Below are 24050 nucleotides of genomic sequence, written 5' to 3'. Positions count from 1 at the left end.
TACCACAGGTGCTGCTGATTGAGGATGAGCGAACCGAGGACACCGTGGGTCGTGTTTATGTTTTAACATAGAGATTAAAATATATATTAGACGTGACACGGATGGACATGATTGGTAAATAAATGTTATAAAGTATTGGAACTTTGTTTATCGTTTGTTCGGAGCACATCTCGACCAATTAGCAGCCAGTAGCGGCTAAAAGTCCCTACAGTTCAGACTGCTTCATTGTGGATCACCGGGACACGCCGTGTTGCTTCAGCCGGAGCTACTGGAGTTTTACCGGGACATCAAGCATGTGACATCGGGACGTCAGACCATCTATGATGCCAGTATGTTCATCACTGACACTAATGTGAATGGCCATTGTTATTGTAGGAGTTATGTATTTTATTAGAGGTATTTGTGTTAATAATGTGCCTCCAACAAGCACTAGGTTGGGTGTAGGTAGAGGCTGGCGTCAGGTAGCTCTGTTACCTGTTACCACAGGTGATGCTGATTAGAAGCTCTATTGTGTTTTGTGGGCTATATTTTGTGTGTATTTTTTTTTTTTAATTGGAAGAACATTGCAAGGCATATAGATTACAGAGCAAATAAGTGGTCTTCTATTTTTCATCCATTTTTCCCTCCCACCCCCGACAATAAAGGAAATAACCAATATAACAGTAATTGTGATAAGACTTAAGGCAGTAATGACACCAAAATTAGAAACACACTAGACACATGAAATAATAAAACACATATAATATTTACATATACACAAAAATAAAAATAATAATAATAAAAGATAATGGAGATTGAAAAAAAAAAATAACACCAAAACATTAAAGGTCCCATATCATGCTCATTTTCAGGGTCATACTTGTATTTTTTGTTTTTACTAGAACATGTTTACATGCTGCAATGTACAAAAAAAACTTTATTTTCCTCATACTGTCTGCCTGAATATACCTGTATTTACCCTTGGTCTGAAACGCTCCGTTTTAGTGTATTTCAACGGAATTGAAATGGAATTGCATTGCTAGGCAACAGTTTGGGTCCATGTTTACTTCCTGTCAGCTGATGGTATTTATATACACTGCAACAGGAAATAAATTGGGACACATTTAGAATGTTTGTTTAAAACTCTGTAATGGTCTAAATATTGTATATTTGTGACATCACAAATGGACAGAAATCCTAACGACTTGTTTCAAATGCACAATTTCTGAATACGGGCTGTGTGTATTTCTCCGTATATTGAGTGTTTTGATAGTTTAACAGTATTTATAAAGCACTTAAACCTGCTTTATAATGTAAAAGACCTGAAAATCTCACTTTTTACAATATGGGACCTTTAAGTTGTTAAATTCCTACTCTTTTAGCGGCTGCATGCATGTATAAAGAGACTGAGCAGCTGGCTGGCTGGCTAGTTAACTTAGTTAACCAGTCAGTTAGTTAGTTAGTTGCTTCTTCTCCTTTGAGTTTTAACGGCAAACCGTTACCGCCACCTACTGGACTGGAGTACGGAGCAGTTGACTGTCAGGGAAAAAAACTAAACATTTTATATTGTTCTTCTTACTCTTAAAGTGGCAGTAGGCAGTATAATTTTGGCAATCATTGGGCAAAAAATCCATAATAACCTTTCAGCATATTGTAATTCAAGTGTTCTGAGAGAAAACTAGACTTCTGCACCTCTTAGAAAATCTAGCCTGTGACGGGAGACTTTGACCAATCACTGGTCATTTCATTGAGAGAGCTTTCCTATTGGCTGTGCTCCGGTCATGTGATCAGACCTTGGCGTTCCTTCACCAGATTTCACAATGGCAGCGTCGTCACAAACTATCTAATTTTACAGCTTAAAAGTACAGTACAAGATGATTCTGAAAACATCTGAGGCGAGAAATAGGCATTAATGTAACATAACGTTGATTCATATTTGATCAGCGCTGCCTAGTTTGACCTTTTGGTCGGAGTTTGCGAGTGATTGATAGCCGGCTCTCATAGACAGCAGCTGGACAGCAGACCTCAGATCAGCTCATACTGCTTGTTTTCCTCCAGTCTGTGAAATCTTGCAGATGCCGTTAGGAGCACCGGAGGACACAGAGGCACATGATTTTTTTTATGTTACCTGTTTCATGTGCTATGTGTCACGATATAGTGACCATTCTATAGAAATAACTTTTTTAATCATATTTGCTCCAATCTTGCATACTTCAGCTTTGAGTAATTAATTAGAAGATTTCATACTTTCCATAATGTCTTTTCGAGCAAATTACCCAATAATCTGTAATATTGTGTTTTCCATCAAACAGTCCTGATATTAATTCCCTTGTTTCTTCATCATACCTGTTGCATTCTATCAGTACATGATTGACAGTTTCTGGTTCATTACAGTGGGTGCATAGTCCAGCAGGGTGCTTGCCAATTGCACATAAATGGAGTAAAACATTATTATAAAAATAATGAGAGAGAGAGAGAATAATGATTTGATGAATAATTACCCCAAGCGATAACAGTAAAAGAATATTTGAAAAATTATGATTGCACATAAAATAAAAAAATATTATAAAAATAATGATTTGATGAATAATTACCACCACTGCACATATGAGTAAAAAATATTAATAGAAAAATAATGATTGCACATAGAGTAAAAAAATATGATAAAAATAATTATTTGATTAATAATTACCACCACATTATAAAAATAATGATTGCACGTAGAGTAAAAAACATTAGAAAAATAAGGATTTGATGAATAATTACCATAAATAAATAGAGTAAAACATTATTATACAAGTTATGATTTGATGAATAATTACCACCACTTCACATAGAGTAAAATAATATATAAAGCACTACTGTCACCAGCACTATACATTAATACAGTGAAAGATATTAGAAAATGTATCAATTTAATGTTGTGATAAACTATCATTAGCAAAAACAAAAAATATTTTAAAATGTATCAATTTAATGTTTTGAGAAACTATCAGTTGCAAAAATAATTTCTTTAATCATTATATTATTATAACCAACCCACTACTTTTTACCAGTTTAAATATAAGTGGTAATAGGCCTACAACCCATAAATGCAGTTTTCCACTTGCCAGAAAGTTATTATAGCTCCTAGAGTGTCAGTGAAAGGTTATTTATGTCACTCACAAGGGTTATATTTGACAGATTATTGCACATCCCAAGCAAAAGCAAAAGTCCACTTTATAGATTATATGCTGCCAGTGAGGGCGTGCGTGGCACCTATGTGTCTTATTTTACAGCCCTGTGGAAACATACAGTAGATTATGGATTAAATTTTAAAATTACCTGTGGTGTCAGAAGTGAAGACACCCTGTTTTGAGATCAGGCACAGCTGTCCCAGATCTTTGAAAGAGGAGCTTACAGTCTGCCGTGCTGAGTGGTGTGCATCTGCATACTCATTCAAACAACTCCAGATTCTTAGACTCTCCTCGCAGAGCATTACACATTGCTGTCAATCAGCCTCCTCTTCTGCAACACCCCCTCCTCCTCCTCCTCTTCCTCCTCCTCCTCCTCTTCTGTGTGCTCTAAAACGAGGAGGAAATCATTTATTCATGACACCCGGCATCTAAAACCAGTATTTCTGACTGATTCTGATTCAGAGGAATGAGTCGATATTATTAGACACACAACTATGCCCTAATGGGGCAACATTTTCATTCCCTATTTGAGATTGCACCTACAGCTCTCTCTCTCATTTCCATATAGCAGCTACACTATATCTCAGTCTGGTAAGGTTATGGCTGACACTTTTTTCTACAAACATTTGCAGAACACAGCTGTGTGACATTGTGGATCGAGTAGATGATACATTTGGTAGAAGGTTGGCTATTATACAAAGTACACAATAATTACACACGTCTTTGACAAAATGATGGAAATACTGAGTGAATGGTGGCGTTTCATAAGCCCTCATGAGCCCTGCTGCAGTTAACATGGCAGATTTACTATGATGGTGTTTGTGAGAGATAATTAGTCATTCAGTTATTACTGAACCATTACCGACGGTCATTCTGTCTTAAGAGGATCATGAATTAGCTCATCGGTTTGATGATGAGATTCTTGGAAAGCACTCAGTCATTTGATGTAATCTGATGCAACGCAGCATATGGAAGAAATGTCATGATGTCAGCTAAGTGAATCCCTCAGTTCAGCATTTTACTACAATAAAGACATTGATATAAAAATAGGACTATCTTCTATCACGCATGGTTTAATAATGGAATACTGACAGTTGGCCAATTACTTAATAAAAATGGTTATTTATTATCTCATAAAGAATTTCTTGATAAATTCAAAATGCCTGTAAAACCAAAGGCTATTGTTTTCGATGCTATACCAGAAAGTGTCCTTATACTTCTACGAAACCCCGGTACTGTTGATCAACCTTTTAATTCAGAAGACTGTGTGGAAAATATTTATATTGGAGGTACTAATATACTGAACGAGAAGTGCTCTTACAAAAATATTAGGAACTCTCTCAGTTATGTTGTCTGTCCCTTCGTCTAGATGTTTTTGGTCTTCCTTATTTGATGATATACAGTGGGAGAAAGTTTGGAAATGATGTGATAAATACTGTATCAATAACAAACTTAAGGACAAGATATTACAATATAGTATTGAATGACTAAGGTGAGGCTGATAACGTTATATGTAAGATGTTATTGTCATGAGTTGTGAGAGTCGCCTGCATTGTCGGCTGTAGGTCATTACTATTAGAAATGTGAGCTATATACTTATACTTAGACTTTAGAAAGCTCCCTTCAGAGCCACAGACGATATCATACAACATACTAACTCCGACCAAACGGTCACACTAGGCAGCGCTGATCAAATATGAATCAATATTATGTTACTGTAATGCCTATTTCTCTCCTCAAATGTTTTCAGAATCATCTTGTAGAGCACGGTTTAGCTGTAAAATTTGAAAGTTTGTGCCATTGTAAAATCTGTTGAAGGAACGCCAAGTTCCGGTCACATGACCGGGGCACAGCCAATAGGAACGCTCTCTCAATGAAATGACCTGTGATTGGTCAAAGTCTCCCGTCACGGGCTAGATTTTTTAAAGCCTGAAAACCGAGCCATGATGAGGAGCAGAAGTCTAGTTATCTCTCAGAACACTTGAATTACAATATGCTGAAAGGTTATTATGGAATTTTTGCCCAATGATGCCAAAATATATACTGCCTACTGCCACTTAAATGGGTAAAACCGCTGGTGTTCCCCTTTAATCAGTCATGTTAAACTCAAAGTAGACAGTTTCATGCAGGCTACAGTGACTGCAGGTGGAAACAAGTGAGTACTTTGTTATTCCTCTTTATCCCCAATGGGACATGAGGGCGCGCTGAGGTTTTTACAAACAAGTTAGAGATGGCAGAATTATGCATGAGAACATGTGTTGTTCTGGGAACAGTGACTGACATGAATATGATAACCACACTGGCATGAATATTGCTAACTGAAGGAAACTTTTTATCAAGCCTGTGGATCAAATTGAACTAAATCAATAATGAATTGAAGCCTGATTTATCTTATTTTTTCTGTACCATAGAGCTCCATTGTTGTCCAAAAAGTATTGAAAAAACATCACTGTGCCACACTGTTGCACTGGGGGGGGGGGAGCTCCAAATCCGAATTTCGCCTAGGGCACCAAAAGGGCTCGAGCTGGCCCTGCATGGGCATTGTTTTATTTCATATCAATCCTTCTTACAACGTTTTGCTGTCATTGATACTGGTGTGAATCCGTGGCTGAAAATATTCCCCAACAAGTGTCCAGTTGTTTACTCAGACTTTTCTAAGAACTAAAGTGTAAATTTATGACCTTTTTTTTTTTTTTAAAGTCAAGCTGAGGAAGTTGTCAAGTGTTGAGAGGTTGTTTTTGGTCTTTTCAAGAGAAAAGCATACAGTAGAATATATCCGGCCTTATCCTTAAATGTAGCTACGGAACAAATGAATGATTCAGTCCTTTAAAACATCTGTCATAGGTATCAATATGTAGACGCTTTGAAAGCATTCAGCAGTCGTGTTCGTGGTTTTCTTTGGAGGCTATTTAGAGGACTACAACATACACTTTAAAACTATGTTAGACTAACGTTAGTTGACTTTACTCCCGTGATAATTTGCCTCGCGGACCATCTACTCTCCGGTTTGAAACGTGAGGCTGATGCTGCATGCACATAGATATCATGACGGGGAAAGGAAAGTAATTTTCTCTGAATGAAAAAACGACAGAGCACGGGGAAAGCGCCTGTGGGTGAAGCCGCCCGACTCTGCCGACCGGCTCCTCGGCACCCGCAGCGCCGGCAGCTCATACAGCCCGTCTCCCTCCACGCCTCTACCGGAGGCGAAAGCAAGGAGTCCAGTGCACCGTTCGTCTGCATCCACGCCATGTATGCGTGCTCGCGCTGCAGAGCTGGCGCTAAAAAACACGTTCATATAACATTTGTCGTCCTTAAATACAGGGTGCAAATCCTTAGTATCGATACAATCGATTTTATATCGATATACTGTACGTCTCCCGTGAAGGACAACTTCCCGAGTACCTAAAGATGTAGTAGGATAGTAGGAATATACATCGATGTAGAAGATGAATCGTTACGCCCTTACTAAAGAAGTTGTAGTACTGTTGCCTAAACCTAAAGAAGTTGTAGTATTGTTGCCTTAACCTAAAAGAGTTGTAGTATTGTTGCCTAAACCTAAAGAAGCATTTTTGTTTGTGTTCAAAATGTGACATTTCATTCAGTTTTACAGCGTGTTAGAACGTGTTGCTTTTAAGTTTCACTTTTACAATGTAGTAGGTGCAGTAGGCCCCTAATGACCCACATCTATGGTGCTTATAGCAACTGATAACACCTATTTAATGGCCTGATAACAGTTGAATCGGGTGCAAAACTCCACTCAAGAAAATATAAAAGAAATTAGAATTTACTCAAGAAAGTAAGATTTCAATTCAGCAGAATCACAAAAAAAACACAAGCACACAAACACAGCAGCATCTATTTCAATTCTCAGCGATGAGGTTTTCAAAATGTTGTTGTTGCCACAAGAATACTTATGAAATAACTATTGGAGTGCTCCCAAAGCAACACAAATGCGTAAAGCGCAGCCCAGTGATAAATAATCCAAAGCTTGCCGAGGATGAGGGAGACAGTGAGTGAGCCATGTCGCTCTTCACACAAAAGCTATTCCGTTTTGTTCTCAAACAGAACTCAGACACTGTGGGTGGAGAAAATCAATCTAGTCGACCTAGAGAGAGAAGAAATGAGAACTGTGAGAGGCTTTGATTATTGTGATGGACTTAAGTCAGCTCTGCCAAAGCCACTTCATACGTCTCTGCTGTTTATCAAATCAGAAATGCATTTGCATCACATTTTCCTGCACTTGTGGCTGCTTGGAAGCAAAATTAGCGGAGGCACCGGTCCCCCAGATTATCAAGAATTTGACATTTTGACGAGTAGATGTATTTTCATAGAAGCCCGATTCAATCTGAAAGACACATAATAATCAAGAGCTTCAGAGAGTCAACAGAGCTGTCTGGGACAGATAGCCTCTGTCCACCGGGCTGCGCTTCTTTTCACCAGCTGTGGAAAAACTCAACATTATTAACAGAAGCAGCAGATAATACAGGATTTAGATAACTGGTGCCATGTATTTCAGACCAAACTCGCAGTAAAACACCGACCACGTCCATAGCAACCAGCCTGTGTGAGTGCTCAGTCAAGGTTCCTCAGAAGAAAACACGTGGCAGGCAATTGTGTAATAACTTGCATCAGCTGCTGCAGCCTGAACTATTCAGCACAGAGTTGCAAAAGTGTCGGTTGCCTTGAAAAATAAATACATGTATCTGGTGCAACAGGAGAAGACTTATGATTACATATACTGGTCAATATATAGGTCAAGGGACCTCTTTGAAAATGGCCATGCTGGTTTTTCCTTGCCGTTGGTACCAGTGGATTCCTTAGGTTTTCTAGTTTCATATGATAACAGTTTCATCACTCTAGCTTTAAAATGATCGCTATGACCTCCGAAATATCAATTGCGTTAATGCATTAAAGAAATTAGTGGCGTTTAAACGAATTTGCGTGTAACGCATTAATAACGCGTTAACTTTGACAGCCCTAATGGGAATATAATTTTGTGACAGGGTTGAAATGAGACATCAGGTCCAGTGTAGGAAGAAGCCTAGAACTACTGTAACATACAAACAACCTTTTGTTAGTCACATCTTGATTTTCAGTTACGCCCATGTGCTCAGTAGATGGTGCTGCTCATCTCTGGAGAAGGTCCCTCTACGGAGATGAGCCTCATCACATCAAACAAGTTCAGTTCAAAACAATGAAAACCAAACTTACCCTTGATGCCACAGGGAGATGTGCCATTTTGTCTTAGAAGTTAGACGAGCCCACAGGTTACCTTTTTAAAGTTGTTTTTTTTATTCAATAGTTGAAAAAAGGTTTTAACTGCAGCACAGCGTCCACTTACAAACATAACTGAGTCACCCTAATAAAATATTAGAGATGTGAAGAGCTGTGTTGAATCTGAACCAGATGGAAATGCGGTCCGCAATAATAATAAACCAAAACATCAACAGCGTATTCATATAGAGCTGAGCATAAACAGCTTGAGCACTACTTTGCATATAATGCCAGCATGTTACATAACAAGTAGACAATTGAGTTGCAGAGGTCTTTTCTACGGGATTGGCACTCCGGCGGCTTAATGATTATGGATCCCCAAATCACACATCATACACTCAGACATCTTATTCTAAACAGGGGCTTCAGGAAAAAACACCCAGCATTCACTCAGCTCTAGATAGTTTTTTCATTTGATGGCAAGACATAAAAAAATACATTTACATGCACTGTAGTGCACATCAAACGGAAGGCTTTTAAGCGTTGTTGCCATCTTGTTATTTTTCATTTTTAGAAAAGCAAACATAAAACCAACATAAGAAGTTCGTCTCTTTTTTAATGTATTCCTTGACAATTGGTGATGTGTAATATGTTAAGCAACACTTGAAGGATGCCATCTAGCACACTAAAGAGAAAGGCAACATTGGGGCTGCTTTGCGGTCTCGTAGCTGCTGAATGCAGTCAAAGCTGTCTAACAGAATTCAAGAGCACAAGTTTAATGATTGATTGTGACTCATTAAATAGTTTGTGAGCATACCGGTATGTTTGTTGAGCTACATCAGTGTATTAGCAAAGCGTCTGTGTGAGTGGAGTGTGCAGGGCTAGTATGTGAGTCATGTAGCAGTGAAAGGTGGTTGAGGTCAGTGGTTTTGCCTGTACTGTGGCTCAGTACTGGACTCTGCTGTGGCTTCAGCCTCACGATGCATTTTGCTGAGGTGTTTAACAAGGCTCTCTAGTTGAGGGTTTCCCCCAAACTCCCCGATGAGGCGGTAGACCTCCACCTCCAGGTCCCGCAGAGTCTGACGGGTGTAGGCAAACGAGCCTACCTTCTCCAGGTAGTCCACACAGTACCGTTTGATGTCCATGTTCTCTGTGCGTTTCCTCAGGATGTTCTGCACCTGGGTGCTCTCCGGACGCGACCATATAGCATGAATGGTGGGGAAAGAGAACTTGCCCTCCGTCAGGTCCTCGCAGAAGCTCTTGTTCTCGCTGTACTCGGCAGAGCTCAGGTTGGCGTAGTCGTCGCGGATCTGGAAAAAGAGGCCCAGTGTGTCCAGGAGGGGTTTCAGGTCCTGTTTCCAATCTGAGAAAAGCTGCATCAGGCCCACAGCCAGACCAAAGAGCCCTCCAGTTTTCTGCAGCACCATGTTGCGGTACTCCTGCTCAGTGGGACAGGTGTAGGTGTCCCTCCAGTGGATGTCCAGGCCCTGACCACGGTGCAGCTCCAGCAGCTGCCGGGTAAACACTCGGACAGCTTCAGGGTGCTCCAGGGTCAGCACCTTCTCCAGCCCCAAGAAGTAGACGTAGTTGGCCGAGTTGATAACGGAGGGAATGCCATAGATGCTGTGGGCCACGGGGAAGCCTCGCCGCAGCTTGGAGCTGTCCTCGATGTCGTCTATGAGCAAGCTGGCGTTGTGGAGCATCTCAGTCACCTCGATAACCACCTGAACATGACGCAAACAAATCTGATCATTAACTACACGGATAAAAATTCATAATTATTGTGCAATCACATCAGCTTTTCCATTTCATAGTAAATTCATGATTTAATGTTTTGCGCTACCAACTTTCAGGAACTATTACAATGATGCTTATGCTGAGAAGACTTCCTTTGTGTAAATTATGCATTACAACCTGTATACAGCAGAGGGTGCCATGTCTACACTCTTGCCTGCACTAGTCTTCGTCAGCAGACAAAATTGTTGCTCGAACAAACCAGGCAATCAGTCAGAGAGAATGAAGAGTTCAGCAAAGATACTCTCCAGACTGGAGCTGTTACAGATTCGGAGATTGACGAGAGGAATGTCACTTTTTATCTGATCTGCTCTAAAACACAGATGTCGTGCCCCAGAGAGAGCAACAGTGGCTTGATGAGTTTAGAGGAAATGTATTCACATTAGGGCTGTCCCGAATACCATGATTTGGGCTTCGAAGCTTCTATGAGAGATATTTGACGGTATTCATATCTTTGTGGCGCAGCAGGCTGACATGTTCTTCTGTCTCCATCTCCCCCATTTCAGTTCCCAGGACAGTGCTGCTGCCGCACTACTGTACACACACGCACCTCAACACACAACAAACGGCGATATCCATCTGAGAATGACTAATAATAAATAATGCTGAATATGAATAAAGTTGTGGGATTATTCCTTATTTAGTGGGCTATTTGGGGATTTATACTTTATTATTACATACTCTGTATACTGAAGCTTCGAAGCATTCGGGTCAGCCCTAGAGGATCTATTAACATAGTTAAGAAATTACAGGTGACACTACAGGGTTTAGTGGCTGCACGGTGGTGCAGTGGTTAGCACTGGCGCCTCACAGCTAGAGGGTTGCAGGTTCGAATCCGGCTTGGGACCCTTCTGTGTGGAGTTTGCATGTTCTCCCCGTGTTAGCGTGGGTTTTCTCCGGGTACTCCGGTTTCCTCCCACAGTCCAAAGACATGCAGGTTAGGTTAATTGTGGACTCTAAGTAGGTGTGAGTGTGAGCGTGAATGGTTGTCTGTCTCTATGTGTCAGCCCTGCGATGGACTGGCGACCTGTCCAGGGTGTACCCTGCCTTCGCCCAATGTCGGCTGGGATCGGCTCCAGCCCCCCCGCGACCCCTAACGGGATAAGCGGTTGCAGATGGATGGATGGATGGACTACAGGGTTTAGTGCACTTTCTCCTCTAAAGAGAGAAAGACATAAAGCCATAAATGACAAGTGTAGTGACAAGCTCCAATAGCTTTAATACAGTATGCACCTTAAGAGCTATGTGGACAATGGACAAATTAGTAATCAGTCATCGTTAAAGCTGCAGTGGGTCGAATTGGAGCAAATATGATTTAAAAAAAGTTATTTTTCTAAAACGGTCACTATATCCTGACAGTAGTGCATGAGACAGGCAATCGGAAAAAAATCTTGTGACTCTGTGTCCTCCGGTGCTCCTAATGGCCTCTGCAAGATTTCACAGACCGGAGGAAAACAACCAATCTGGAGCCTGCCGTCTCAGAGCAGCTGTCAATCACTCGCAAACTCTGATCTTGTAGTGTGCTGTTTAGCTGTAAAATGAGAAGGTTTGTGACCCGGCAGCCATGTAGAGATCAGTTGAGTAAATACCAAGCACCGCCCACCAGCCGGAGCAAACTTTCTCATTTTACAGCTAAACAGTTCACTACAAGATGTTTCTGGAAACAATTGAGGTGAGAAATAGGCATTACAGTTAACAGAATACTGATTTACATTTGATCAGCGCTGCCTAGTTTGACCGTTTCATCAGAGTTTGCGAGTGATTGACAGCTGCCTCCGTTGAATGACCAGCCAATAGGAACGCTCTCTCTGAAATTACCTGTGACCAGGACGATGACATTTTTAATAACCAAAACTGGCTTTGTTTCAGGTCCATATTTGACACAAAACAGCCACGGTTGCCATCAGGTGTCTGCTGTCTCTAGCTGGCCGTGCAGCCTGCTAGAGTGCTCTGCTGATTTAAAAGACAAGTGGTGTGGCCTGGTAATGAAAGCTGTTTGTATGGGGCTGGGGAGCACAAAGAGAGGCTCAGTGGGTCAGGCAGATGGCCAAGGCTGGGCCAGTTGAGCAGTTTATCCGCCAAACACAACCTTTCCTTCGGCAGGGTCCCGACACTTGCTCACCCTGAGCCACTTACAAGAGAGGGGGGTTGTGGGTAAAGCTACAATGAATGCACACATGAAGGACAAAATGGGAATATTGCCAAAAACATACTCAGAGATTCAAATTGCAAACAGTGGCCTCTATGAATTACAATAAGGGCACAATCAAGACAAGATTTGAAGCCTCAGATAACACCAGCAGTTATCAAACTTATACACGAGCACCGTCAATTGGACTTTGAGTGTCTCCAAGAAAACAAATTAGTCAGACTGTCGCTGTGTAATGCCGCCATTTAAGTGCCGAGTGCCTTCACTGCTCCGCAAGACTTCATTGATTATCACCCAGAGGTTACTGACGCAGAGACTCACTCTGTTTGCCAAAGCTACAATCAGTGATCCATTAAGAATGCAGAGACTCCTTCACAACAAACAAGTGCACCAATCTATCGAGGGGAAATAACTCTGAAACAGACAAGTCAGTTATGTGCACGCATAAACCTGTCTCACTCAGGTAAACACTTGTGGTGGTTGGCTCCTACAGTAATCCCTCTGAGTCATCACACTGCAGGACTGTTGAAGTCTGGCCAAGGTTTTAACATGGTCATCCCACATGATCACGCACACACACACCACGCCTACTGGATTGTGTCATTCAAAAATGCTTTCTCATTCATCTAGAACATCAGTCTTAGCGTGCAAATATAACTAAATATGGCAGACGTCCTATACATTTTTGTATAACGCTCAAAAAGACACAACATAATCTTAATCTGGGATTTATGTTTTGTGTTTTTTTATAATCTCGTTTGTTGATGCTGTGTCCCTGCTGTTTGTCTTGTATTGTTATTGATGCTGTGTGGTGAAGCCGAAGACGGTTTACACAATGTAGAAAATGCAACATGTTTCTAATTAACTAACTTACAATATAGAGTTTTCCTGCAGTGTTTCATAGACGTGGTGGGTCACCTCACCTGAAACAAACACCACCTTCACAGTCATCATGAAAAAATATACACTTTTATGAGATAAAACATTAACATTTAGGTAAAAGAGCAGTGGAGCCATTTCAGCAAGGTCATATATTTAATGTGGCTATTGTTTAGTGCAAAGGGCTCTGCAAAGCTAGGAATTTAAATGTGAATTTTTTTTTTTAAAGGGACTATTTGTAACTTTCAGAATTGCTTGTTAACAGCGACACCTGTGTCACTCTATATTTCAGCTGCTTGGCAGTAATGTTAGCTGACCAGACGAAGGTCTCCATGAATCAATGCTGATACTAGTGTTGGCTTTTCCTGCCTCAGCCTCTAACTTACCCCTCCCTCTAACCCCTAGTAGATAGATTGATGTTCAGTTATTTGATTTACTATGAATCCAATTATCTATTTATGTTTCATTCCTATGTTATTATGTAATTGTGCAGAACTGTAATGGATAATATTTTTTCACTGAGAATAAAAACAAAGTAAACCTACATGAAGCTCTTAAGCCCGAGGCAGCAGACATGCTCGTGAATGACACGTGTTTCCAAAAGACAGACGACAGTATAAAGCTAACCTTTCTACATTGTCACAGAGAACAGGGGGAAGCCAGTCAGCTAAAGGTCACAAGGCAGCGGATTTTCCCAAACCTCCACAACCTGTTCTGTACTGCACTGTGGTGAAGCACATATGGGGGTTTGATGAAAAATTCATTGCCAAATGAATGAGACAGTGTGCCACTGTCACTGCCTCCATCTATCTGAAGGCACAGTTGTTTCCATGGCGGCGACTTCTTGGCAGCAGTGTGCTAATGATGACGAGAGGAGTGCTCTGAGTCTGCATGATGGGTTCAGCAGGAGTTTACATACTGCTACATAGAGGGGGAAGTCAGAGGGGAGATAGTTCTTTGATATGCCAAACAAGGAATCGTGGAATCAGCAGGAGGACAAAAGTAGATTTGGTTACAATCTGCATATGAATGTAGGCCATATGAACTGCCAACAAATCTACAACTCAACAAAACAAGAACTGATCAGTCAAACTCAAATCTAAAGGTAACGTCTCATTGTAGCCTCAAGGAGCATATGTGCTCCTTAATTGAAAATGTCAGCACTTTACAGTCAAGAAACGAAGCAAAATGTGATAATAATCAAAAATGAATGTTGAGTTTCTCCTTTTATTAATTTTGCAAACTGAATTAATTCATTTAAAAGACATACAGCCCACTGTAATAGTAGCAGTGTGAAAGCTGTGATTAAATACGTCTCGACTGATGCAAAGTGTGAAATGGATGCTGTAGCAGCAGGAGGGCTGACATTACCATGTTGATTTAATATTCAATAATAGAGCTGCAATGATTAATCGATTAGTTGTCAATAGGGCTGTCAATCGATTAATATATTTCATTATTTTAATCACAAATTAATCACACATCTGTTCAAAATGTACCCTAAAGGGAGATTTGTCAAGTATTTGATACTCTTATCAACATGGGAGTGGGCAAATATGCTTGCTTTATGCAAATGTATGTACAGTACATACGTATTACTGGAAATCAACTAACATCACAAAACAATGACACATATTGTCCAGACACCCTCACAGGTACTGCATTTAGCATAAAAAATATGCTCAAATCATAACATGGCAAACTGCAGCCCAACAGGCAACAACAGCTGTCAGTGTGTCAGTGTGCTGACTTGACTATGACTTGCCCCAAGCTGCATGTGATTATCATAAAGTGGGCATGTCTGTAAAGGGGAGACTCGTGGGTACCCATAGAACCCATTTTCATTCACATATCTTGAGGTCAGAGGTCAAGGGACCCCTTTGAAAATGGCCATACCACTTTTTTCTCACAAAAATTGAGTGCAAGTTTCGAACGTTATTTAACCTCCTTCATGAAAAGCTAGTATGACATGGTACCAATGGATTCTTTAGGTTTTCTAGTGTTATATGATGCCAGTATCTTCACTCTAACTTTAAAACTGAAAATTGCAAGTTGCATTAATGCGTTAAAGAAATTAGTGGTATTAAAACAAATTTGCGTTAAAGTGTTATTATCGCGTTAACTTTGACAACCTAGTTATCAACTATTTAATTAATCGCCAACTATTTTGATAATCGATTAATCGGTTTGAGTAATTTTTTAGGAAAAGAAATCTACATTCTCTGATTCCAGCTTCTTAAATGTGAATATTTTCTGGTTTCTTTACTCCTCTATGACAGTAACCTGAATATCTCTGAGTTGTGGACAAAACAAGACATTTGAGGACGTCATCTTGGGCTTTGGGAAACATTCACCATTTCTTGACATTTTATTATCGAAACAACTAAATCAATTAATCAAGAAAATAATCGACATTAATCAACTATGAAAATAATCGTTAGTTGCAGCTCTATTCAATGAAGAGACTGACAACTTTATTACTCACACGCATCCATGCACCAAGTTTTAACCAGTCATCACTGGGGAGGACTTTTATTGTGCACTGGGAGGTGAAATGACCACAGGAGACAACAGTACGACCTCTGAGCTCTGCTGCAGAACTACGACTCCTCTGCTTGGGGAGGGTTTATAAAACATTCAGGACAAAGGGAGACCTGTTGAACAGCAAACCTAATGAGACCTGACAGGCTCAGCACTTAGCATTCTGCACTGCGAAAGGCATGTAGATTCAGAAAATACAGTCTCCATATTTCCATTACTGGACACAGGACTAGTATTCAGCCAGTGCAATTTTAATGCTATCAGTATAATAAGGTCCATGCCCTGATCTCCCTAAGTAGACAGCGGCGAGGGTCCTGCTCAATGAAACCAATAAATCCTAAACAGCTAATTTGAAATTAATCTGATTGAGGGAAAAGCAGAAATGCCAATCAGCCCGCTATCTGTACACGCACTTCAATATGTCTGTTGCAATCTAATCAGGCAGCATCCAAGAATGTGTTACAACAACGCTGTAACGGATGAGTGGAGGCGTAGGTTCGCCTGGGAAGCTGTCTGTGACTTGAATCATGCTAATCCTTCGCTCACAGAGGTGATCAGGAGCACATGAAGCTGAAAAAGCTGTAGTCCCAGCGGGTATGGCACATTATGTCTTAAAATACACAAACAAACAATCCCTAAATGCTGCCAAATATTTTCCTTCTCACTACCATTTACTGCACCATCTGGAATATACTGCACAGTAAAACACTTAGCTACCATGATCTACACATTTTCATTCAAAAAGATGAAAATGAATACTGATTTTAATGCTTTCTTTAAAGCTACACAGGGCTGTCTGCCATCACACTCCACTGTAGCACCATCATCCCACCTCCCAAACAAAGTGTTAAATGCATTTCATCATGTAATAATATTAGCATACAATAAACTAATTATCCTGGTAACAAGCCCTGACATACTCCCGGATTAGAAACAACAGCTATTGCAACTGATAGAATTTCATATGCAGTGATTGCCATCAATTTTCCCTGCAAATCTAATGTGACTCTGGGAAACTGAGCGGGAGCACTCAAACAGCGATTAAAAGCTCATATGAAGTGAAGTGAAGTGAGTAAATTAGGCCATACACATAATGGCAGTAAAGCTTTTATCTACACAAATTGATTTTTAAAATCACTTTGCAAATTTTTTGCACCTGTCGCCAGGCAAGTTCCTAACCCAAAACAAAGTCATTCTTCTAGGTATGGACACTATAAGCCGGCAAAACATACTTATATCAAAAACAGTCAAAACCACAGTCAAGGCAAAAACCATTATCTTCAATTTAATGCAGTTTTGTTTCCTACTATTATTATTTCTTCAAACCATGATTAATACTGATGCATTCTGATTTATAAACATGTATGTGCACTAGATATGTGTTTATTATTATTTTTTTAATTCATATTTCTTATTTATAATTTTATTCAATATGTATTTATTTTATTTTTTTCCATGTTTTTTTTCTATTAATTTGTCTTTATTATTTCAATCATTACTCTGTATGTATCTTATATTTTTATATTTTCATTTACTCATTATTATTATTATTATTATGTAAAGTATATTTGATACGCGATATTAGGTTCATTATCAAAAATATATCATTAACAGGGACCGGCAGCAGAGCTGTTGGCCGGTCCTAATGATAATGTTGGTCCATGTCTGCTGGAGGTTTAAGTAAACAACTGTTTTTTAACATGTTAGCCAATCAACTTGTTTTATTCTCCCCCCTGGGTTTAATGCAGCTTTAGCATTTAGGCTATTCTTTTCTTACTCAAGGCAAACTCTTTAAAAGTGAACTATAAGGGCAAACAAAATGCATCCAACTTCAACAATTCATGAAATCAGCAATAAGAGAAAGAAGCTGCAGATCAAACAAATATAGAAAAGGGTAACTGTTCGGTTTTTGAAAGCATTGCCCTTTTTCATTTCATTCCACTTGATCCTCAGCTACATTAACAACCTCCTGTAATAAATCATGGATGCTATCGGCTCTACATCCACGCTTTACATTTACATTCAGTTAGGAACAACTCAGCTGACAGAACACTCTGGTCGCATTACAAAATAAATTGCTTATTCAGAGGGAGCACAGCATCATTTCACCTTCCTGTCTACAACAATAAACATCAGACGACACTGGATGTTAAGAGGCTTGAAATGGCCGATTTCTCACCTGTAGTTTGTCCTCTGGAACATTGAGCCAGTGGTTAAATGCTTGGGATAGTTTTGTCCTCACTTGCTTTCCTGAGGAGAGTGCAGGAAAAAAGTTTAAGTTTTAATAGACAAAGACAGTGTAGTGTACAAAGGAAAAGGAAAAAGATTTACGTGCATCCTACACAATGACTGCTGTTGCAAATCATCAACTTGTTCTACTTACTTACATTATAATTTTTTCTTTGAACCCTTATGTTGCTGATATTTGAGAATGCACACTTTGTTGATGTCTATATTAACTAGAGCTGCAACTATCAATTATTTTCATTATCGATTAATCTGCTGATTATTTTCTTGATTAATTGTTTGGTCTATAAAATGTCAGAAAATAGTGAAAATGTACGTCCCGGTTTCTAAAAGTCCAAGGTGATGTCTTTGAATGTCTTGTTTTGTCAGTTTAATATGATATTAAGCAGAGAAAAGCAGGAAATCTCCATATTTGAGAGGCTGAAAACAGCATTTTCTGAAATTTTTGCATGAAAAATTAATTTAAAGATGAATCGATTACCAAAATAGTTGGCAATTCTTTTTCGATTTTTAAAAAATTGTTTTTTGCATGAAAAATTAATTTAAAGATGAATCGATTACCATAATAGTTGGCAATTTTTTTTTCGGTCGGTCAATCGACTCATCGATTAGTCGACTAATCGTTGCAGCTATAATAACTGGTGAGTGGTAGCCACATATTCACAGAGAAACCAAACTTTAAAGGAAAACTGTGTTTCATTGTCATAATTTCAGCCGTTATAACTACAGGTAAGACCTGACACTGATCTCACCCTCACTGTTGGAGACAGTGCTCTGAAGAAGCAATAAGACTAAAAAAGCCTCTCACGGAGATTTTTCAATATTTCAATGCCATCTATTGCCAGCACTTATCTTAAGGTCTAAATAAAGATGAAGTCTCCATCTAATATACTTACAGAGCTAATTCTGAGTTAAACTTGCAGGTCAGTCTGGGCACACAACTCTATTTAGGCAACAGTGGATGTGAGATGTGACCTGACTAGAGAAACTGAGAAGTCAAAAAGAAGAAGAGCTGGTCTAAATGAAGCACAGGAAGTTTTCTGTTTGCTGTTGTTCAAAGACCAGGTTTGAGGCTTGTTTTTCTTTGACCCCATGGACTCGATTCTAAAACTGTTTCCAGCTGTGTGCTCACATCCACAATCTAAACAGTAACGGGGGTGAGTACAATTTTATGCAAACCTATAGATATGTTTGCCAAAGCTATGACAAAAAGACCCAGTTTTAAAACACTGGAATTTTCCTTTAATGACAATGTCTGCTGCAAGACTTTAATAATCTTATCTTATGAGCCTGAATGACACAGTGACACTGCAAAAGAGGAAACATCCCAACTAACAGAGACCCTTAGGACTTGTCCTATTTACCCAAAATGAAATTCTGGTGTTAGGTCAGTCACTTCTCCACTGACAAAAAAGTGACCAATCAAAACTGAAGAAACAAATAAAGAAACAAGTGTACACTCGGTGAAGAGAAATTAGACAATTACACCATGCACATAGAAAATGTGTTTGGGACGCAGTAAACTCACTATCGACGCGTCAAGGGGACGCACTCTATTTTTCACCTGGTAATGCTACTTTGCGAAGAACAAATCTGTGTTGAAATTGGCAGGACGAGAGCTAGTTAACGTTAGCTGTTAGCAGCCGGTAAGCAGCAAAGTCCTGCACGGAGCTAACGTTAACGGAAGGTGCCATTGATTGCAGGCTTTTTTCAGTAAAAATGAGTATTGGGCAAAGGTAAATTATAACTTTATCATGATGTGTTCAAATGTAATCTTGTAAAATGCAGTTTTTGGCAAGAAACTTGAATAAATACAGTTGTTTGAAGAAGATGTTTTTACAGCAATATAAAATAGATAATACAGTGAGAGTTATGACTTGTTTAACTTCCTAACAAAAACCGATATGCAAACTGTAGTAAAGGAGTGTATGTTGAAGTACATGGGATTTATAGTTATAATTTTATCAAATTGGTATCAAGAATCGTGGAATTTTACTGGTATTGGTATCGACTACTAAGTTTCTTCATCGTGACAACCCTCGTCACAATGGATGAATTTAATGCCCTTGAAGTTCAAGCCTACTTTGCCACTGCAGTAACATACATAAACACACTTATATGAAATTAAGCAGCATCTCCTAATAACACAAATCTAGGTGTTAGTATTGATCAACAAGAAGAATAACTCATCTTATGAAGCATGCAGTTTATGTCTGCTGTGTGTACACTAGAGCCTTTTATCACATTCATCACTTTAGGCATTTTGCTGATGCGACTAACAGGAAGTGAGCAGGTCAGGGCTCAGTGTGGCTATAGGACAAATCAGTGTGGCTATTGATGACCTTTCAGCCGCATGTCTGCCTGCCTCCATACACGTCTCTTCCACCACTCTGCAGTCACTGACATTGAGAAAGACTCACCTGGTAGTTGCAACAAGTACTTGTACGGTTCCAGCAGAATTCGCTCAGAGGCGGATGCCGCGTCGCCATCCATTGCTTCAAGTTTACACAAATCTATATTGGAGGACAAAGAACATAAAAAAGTTAGATAATAATGGTGACATTATTGAGCTCTGAAAGTTAAACAGCTTAGTGCAAGTCCACAATCTCACTGTGGTAAAAAGTAGTGAAGATGATTGTTTCTAATTAGTGATGCATGTGGTATTCATGTTGGGGGACTTGTTTCTGCTATTTTTCAGCAACAGACTTAAAGCTGGCTCTTAACTGACAGATTGGGGAAGTGTTGAGTAGACAGAATTAACTATAGTAGAAGAAATAGCAGAAAGGAGTGTGTTGACATGACAGGAACAATGTCTGCCTCAAAAGCCATCTTGGTGTAACTGACATCAGAGACATAACTGCAAAATGCTGCTACACACTAAGCAGCATAATACACTGAGAGGGTATTAATTTGTGAGTGATACTTTTACCCCTTTATTATATATTTCTCCTTTTAAATAAGCACATAATTGAGACACAAGAAATGCAATGAGAAATACAAAACTAATGTGTTGTTTGTAAATCTTTACTTTATAAATGCTTTAACTCTACTAAACCAAACAAGCAGATTAAAGGTTCTGACAAATCTAAAACAATCTATTTTCATGATGTAATGCAGAGCCATGAAATCCCCTTGTACATGGTGACATGGTGACATGATGATCACATGATGATCATATGATGATCACATGATGATCATATGATGATCACATGATTGGATAAGTTAAAACAATCACATTACCGGTGAGCCACAGAAACTGGTGACGAGTGATGTAGCAATAAAAATAGAGAAATTGGGTTGTCTGTGACAGCTGGTGATGATCATAAGAAAAATCACTCAAAATCACTCAAAGAAACACAAGGCAGGCAGTTTAGGTTTCATTTCATAAAAAGGCCCAGACTAGATCATTTACATCCAGTCACATCATAAACATCTATAAGCCTATCAACTTGGGCTAGGGCTCCATAGATCTAGCCTCTTCATTTTGCTCTCAAAGTTTACCAGATTGATGCATTTAACTTATATATCCCAGAAACAAAATATTGTAAAGTCATTTTTTTCCAATATTGTGCAGCCCTAATATGTACATTAGCAGAAATGTAGCACAACATGGAAGTGAGAGCTGTGCTCTGTCTATTTTACTGTGAAAGTGCAATAAAAATGTGTTGTCGCTAAAATAAATGAATAATCGTGATATCCATATTGAACAAAAGGGTTTTTATTACTATCAACCTAAAAAGAAAAGTGTGAAACATCTTGAAAAAATAATATTAGGGAACTTATTTCGGTTCAAACAGTTAATTCACTGCAGCTCCACTTGTGATCAAATGTTGATGCAAAGCCTCACATTATAATCAATTTATCTGACTGCCAAATACATTTTCTATCAAATAACACAATGCTGCATTCCATTTCCACCAAGAGATGGTCTAATACTATATTAAGAGGACCTCTTGTCATATAATATTATTATTTACTGAGTCATCATTACTTTTGAAAGAATGACACCCTAGCATGTTGTAGATAGTTACTAGTTTAATAGATACTCTTCTATCCAACCCAGCCCTGCAACTGGTAATTGAGTGTACAGTATAAGTCCACACTAAACATTATTAGAGTAAAGTGGAAAACAACTATATATGATAAATACACTTTTATCTTAGATAACAATCTTTGTGTCTGTATTAAGGTAAAATATCTTGGACATTTCATTACTGAAGACATGGCAGATGATGATATTTATAGGCAATGCCGCAAGTTGTTCGCACAAGCAAACATTGTCTTATGGAAGTTTAGTATGTGTTTAGATAGAGTGAAGATGTCTCTGTTCAGAGCATATTGTACACCACTGTATACAGCCCATTTGTGGTCAAACTATAAAAAAGCGAGCTTGCAGAGACTTCAGGTCACATATAATGATGCAAAGGAATATTATTAAAAAGACCAAGATGTTCCAGTGCAAGTGAAATGTTTGTGTCTGTAGGCATAAATACTTTTCAAACTGTATTAAGAAATCTCATGTACAAATTTATATGCCGGCTTAATCACTCTGAGAATGATTTTCTCATCTTGCGGTTGTCTAACATCAGATTTAGCACTACATGGTATCAATCACAGCTGTGGAGGCACTGGTATAGTTCTTTATATGTAAGGCATTGATGTATGTATATATTAATATTAATATTAATATTTTTAATATCTTTAACTCATGACTTTTTATAGTGCTTCCTGTATTGTAATGTATTATATGTAATGTATTGTTGTTTTTTTCTTATCTGGACCTTGAGTCTGCAATAAAGTTTGAATTGATATCCTCATCTTGCCTAAGTAGAATTATCATAACCTATGCCATTTCCCATTATATATGCCAATTTCCCTTTAAAACAGAACCAGTTCAATTATATCTAGTCCATACTTTCACTTTGAAATGTTATGATATAGAGATTCAACAGAAAAGCCAATGTAGAGTATAAGCAATAAGTTTTCCCATCATGTTGACCATGTGCATCCCTTTAAGTGGGAACTTAAATAAATGAATAAAAAAAAAAAAACACACACAACAGAGGAGTTAGAAAACTAAAATGCTGAGTACATTTAGCCAACAGTGTTATAAACTCCACCCACCTTTGCTGCTCCCTGTCAGTCTGCTGACTTGCTGGTTCCTGTTAGCCACAATGCTAGTTAGCTTAGCATTAGCATGCTAACACTGACTTGCTGGTTCCTGTAGTCCTTGTTAGCCAAACTACACTAAAAATAAAAACATCCACATCAACACTAAGTCGACTAAAAGGCACACACGATATGACTGTCTCACACCCACACTTTCATATGTTTAAGGTCCTTAAAGGTTACCTTGCTAATTCACCAGGATGCTATGCTAAGCTAATAACCCTTATTACTACTCAGCACTGTTACAGACTACTCGAGAGAAGCTAGTTTCAGAGGAGCTACCTATATATTGCTTCTTCGTCGTTACAGAGCAGGCGCGGAGGAAGAGGTGGGGATTGTAACATGGGTGCCTTCAAATATATTGTATGTTGCATTTCTACATTGCCTGGTAAAAGCTTCTAGCTTGTCAGGAAATCGCAAAACACACACACACCGGGACACTCTGTGACACATATCAAACACACACATGTAGTCCAAATACTGGGAGTTGTAGTTTTTTTTCTTTTTCTCTCTCTGTATTGTGAGAACTAGTGATGTGTTGGTCGCGAACGAGCAGGTTCAAAGAGCCGGTTCTTTTAAGTGAACGATAATGGTATGTGTCCACAGGCTCCGTGCTTTCCACGCTCCCCATTCATTATCTATGTAAGCAGCCGCGCAATGCATTCTGGTAGCGTGGCGGCGCGATTCGAGAAACGGAGCGTCACGACACCCGCTTCTTATTTGCATAAAGTTGAGGGCTAGTCTACTTTATGCAAATCACGGGGCGTCTGACGCGACTCGCCGCCTCTCGAAACTCTCGAGAATCTTTTAAAATAAACGTTGTCGATCCAAAATAAAGACAGATTCATCACCTGCATGGCTTATTTCTCGCCTCAAATGTTTTCAGAAACACATTTCAGTGA

The 24050-nt window shown here is 39.1% G+C and overlaps 2 protein-coding genes across 2 annotated transcripts in view; one reads left to right on the top strand and one right to left on the bottom strand.

Moving 5' to 3' along the window:
* Positions 1 to 236: 236 nt before the first annotated feature.
* arid4b (AT-rich interaction domain 4B) overlaps positions 237 to 24050 on the top strand; it is a 72547-nt gene continuing 48733 nt past the window's right edge. Inside the window, exon 1 of the mRNA XM_074646594.1 lies at positions 237 to 329. The gene's annotated coding sequence lies outside the window, so the exon portion shown is untranslated. The remainder of the gene's footprint in view (positions 330 to 24050) is intronic.
* On the bottom strand, positions 8424 to 23474 carry ggps1 (geranylgeranyl diphosphate synthase 1). The gene is made up of 4 exons (XM_074646597.1): positions 23104 to 23474; positions 20400 to 20492; positions 17912 to 17982; positions 8424 to 10093 (listed from the first exon to the last, which is right to left on the bottom strand). The coding sequence occupies exons 2-4, from the start codon at positions 20470 to 20472 to the stop codon at positions 9290 to 9292; spliced, it is 948 nt and encodes a 315-aa protein (XP_074502698.1). The 5' UTR covers positions 20473 to 20492; positions 23104 to 23474; the 3' UTR covers positions 8424 to 9289.

The sequence above is a fragment of the Sebastes fasciatus genome, chromosome 9 (assembly GCF_043250625.1).
Source record: "Sebastes fasciatus isolate fSebFas1 chromosome 9, fSebFas1.pri, whole genome shotgun sequence".
Taxonomy (NCBI): domain Eukaryota; kingdom Metazoa; phylum Chordata; class Actinopteri; order Perciformes; family Sebastidae; genus Sebastes; species Sebastes fasciatus.
Note: the sequence above shows the minus strand (reverse complement) of the source record. Positions and strands in the feature narration are given on the sequence as shown.